Source organism: Gracilinanus agilis, chromosome 3, assembly GCF_016433145.1.
Source record: "Gracilinanus agilis isolate LMUSP501 chromosome 3, AgileGrace, whole genome shotgun sequence".
Taxonomy (NCBI): Eukaryota; Metazoa; Chordata; class Mammalia; order Didelphimorphia; family Didelphidae; genus Gracilinanus; species Gracilinanus agilis.
Genome location: NC_058132.1, coordinates 211,014,119 through 211,016,578, shown reverse-complemented (window position 1 = coordinate 211,016,578; position 2,460 = coordinate 211,014,119). Strand labels below are relative to the sequence as shown.

Here is a 2,460-nt window from a genome sequence, read left to right as displayed (position 1 = left end):
CACTTTGATATATATAATTTAATGTATATCACAAGGAAGAGGAAAGAATCAAAGATGACTTGTTTCAAGTCTTAGTAACTAAGGGAATGCCAGCTAGGCAAATTAAGAAAGCTGAAGACTATAGGAAAGCAGCTTATTAAAATTCAGGTGAGAAGATTAAGGTGAATGGCAATGATTCTTGTGATTAATTATTCAATCAATCCTTAAAGGTCTCCTTGTTACACTCTGTGTTAGTGTGTATTATTAGACTGATACTCTCCACATGGTCTGACATGACAGGAATTTCTCTCTATACACATGAGATACAATCTGGACTGCAAAAACAACTTTCCCAGGAGATGTTGTATCCAAGCTCTACCCAAAGCTTCCCTAGAGATTGAATGTTATCTCTTGGATGGCAAAATAAAGCATAAAAGACTGCTCATTCACAACTGCAGAATTGAAGATGAAATACGCAAAGAATGAGAAGGCCAATCGCTCCAAGGAGAGAGTCATCTCCATGGGAAAGCTATCAAGAGTTGGACTTGAAGTTCTGCCTGGGCACCCTGGCTCTCTTTGACTGGGAAACTCAACTAAACATCCATGATTGATGTTTGAAGTACTCATATATGCCATTCTCAACACTAAGAGAGTGAAACAGCAAGAAAAAAAAAAAGTAAAATACTAGTGACCACTGACACCAGCCAGGTAATGCTGCCTTCTGATCATTCTGAGCACTCTAACTATGGAACAAGATATCTATGTTGGTGCTCTGTGAGTGATCATACCCTAAGAGTGATAAAGTTCTCTTTTACCTTGTCTGTCACAATTCAAGAGTGCTAGAATTTAGTCTGACAAATAATTGTGACATAAAAATATATGCTAAGTGAACCTGAAAAGGATAAAACTAAGTTTTATGTGTAGTTCAAGAGGGAAGGTTCTTTCCAAGGGGAAACAGAAGGGGTGAAGAGAGAGTTAGCAAAGACTTCCTATTCCTGGAACTGAATTATGAGGATTTTATTTATGGGAAGGATTAAAATTTATAGTTACAGCAAAGCTATTCTAGGCTCTGGAAAAAGGGTAAGGAAATACATCAAGACTGTATAAAAGTATGTAATAACTCAGTTCTCATGATCAAGCAGAGGGCTATGGAGACAGAGTGGTCAAACCAAACAGTGGTGTCCCACTTCATTCTGGAGGGGTTGGCAAACACCTCGGAGTACCCCATATTATTCTTCTTCCTCTTCCTCCTCATCTACACCATCACTGTGGTGGGGAACTTCTTAATTCTGCTGACAGTGAGCTTGGATCCTCGACTTCACTCTCCAATGTACCACTTTCTGGGCCACTTGTCCTTCCTGGATGCATGTTTGTCCACAGTGACTGTGCCCAAAGTCTTGGCTGGGCTCCTCACTGCAGAAGGAAAGGTAATATCCTTTGGGGGCTGTGCTGTACAGCTCTATTCCTTTCATTTCTTGGCCAGTACTGAATGTTTTCTATATACTGTCATGGCCTATGACCGATATTTGGCCATCAGTCAGCCATTGAAATACCCAGTTGTCATGAATCAGCAAGTGTGTGCGGGATTAGCTGGGGCCACGTGGGCCATTGGTGCCATACACTCTGCTATCCACACCTCCCTCACCTTCCGCCTGCCCTACTGTGGGCCTTCTCATGTTGCCTATTTCTTCTGTGACATCCCCCCTGTCCTGAAGCTAGCTTGTACAGACACTGCCCTCAATGAGCTGGTCATGCTGGCTAACATTGGCATAGTTGCTGCAGGCTGCCTACTCCTCATCATCATTTCTTATGTCTTCATTGTGGCATCTGTGCTGAAAATTCGTACTGCAGATGGCCGCCGCAATGCCTTTTCTACCTGCACAGCACACCTTACAGTGGTATTCCTCTATTATATGCCCCCCATATGCATCTACATTCAGCCACGCTCTAGTGGGGCAGGGGTAGGAGCCCCAGCTGTCTTCTACACAATCGTCACCCCCATGCTCAACCCTTTCATTTATACCTTGAGAAATAAGGAAGTGAAACGGGCTCTGAGAAGACTTTTGTGCCATGAGCCGAGAGAGCCATGATCTTCTCGTCCCACCTCTTAATATGCACTATAGCTCATTTCTATAACCTTTCCAATAATGTACCTGACCAACTAGAATAGAGTGCAATGGAAATGGGGCAGGATGGTAATGAGCAAATCTGCTTTAGGCCAAAATGTGACCTGAAGAAAATCATTTTACATCTCCGGACTCATTTCTCTCACCTGTAAAATGTAGTATTTGGAGTAGATGATCTCTAAGGTCTTTCCCTCTTCATATATTCTATGATTCTCTGGACTCCCAACAAGGGTGCAGAACTTAGTTACAATCTTATACCTTTGGAGACTGAAGCTTCCTTTGCATCAGGATTTCTATAGCTCTGAGAATTATTAACCTTTATATGGGTACTAGGTGATGAAATTCCATTTCGAGA

General features: G+C 42.2%; 1 protein-coding gene across 1 annotated transcript; it reads left to right on the top strand.

Annotated features, from left to right (window-relative positions):
- The first annotated feature begins 1,127 nt into the window (after positions 1-1,127).
- Positions 1,128-2,069, top strand: LOC123241386 (olfactory receptor 10S1). Its single transcript, XM_044669043.1, has one exon. It carries the CDS (start codon positions 1,128-1,130, stop codon positions 2,067-2,069), a length of 942 nt encoding a protein of 313 aa, XP_044524978.1.
- The last annotated feature ends 391 nt before the right edge of the window (positions 2,070-2,460 follow it).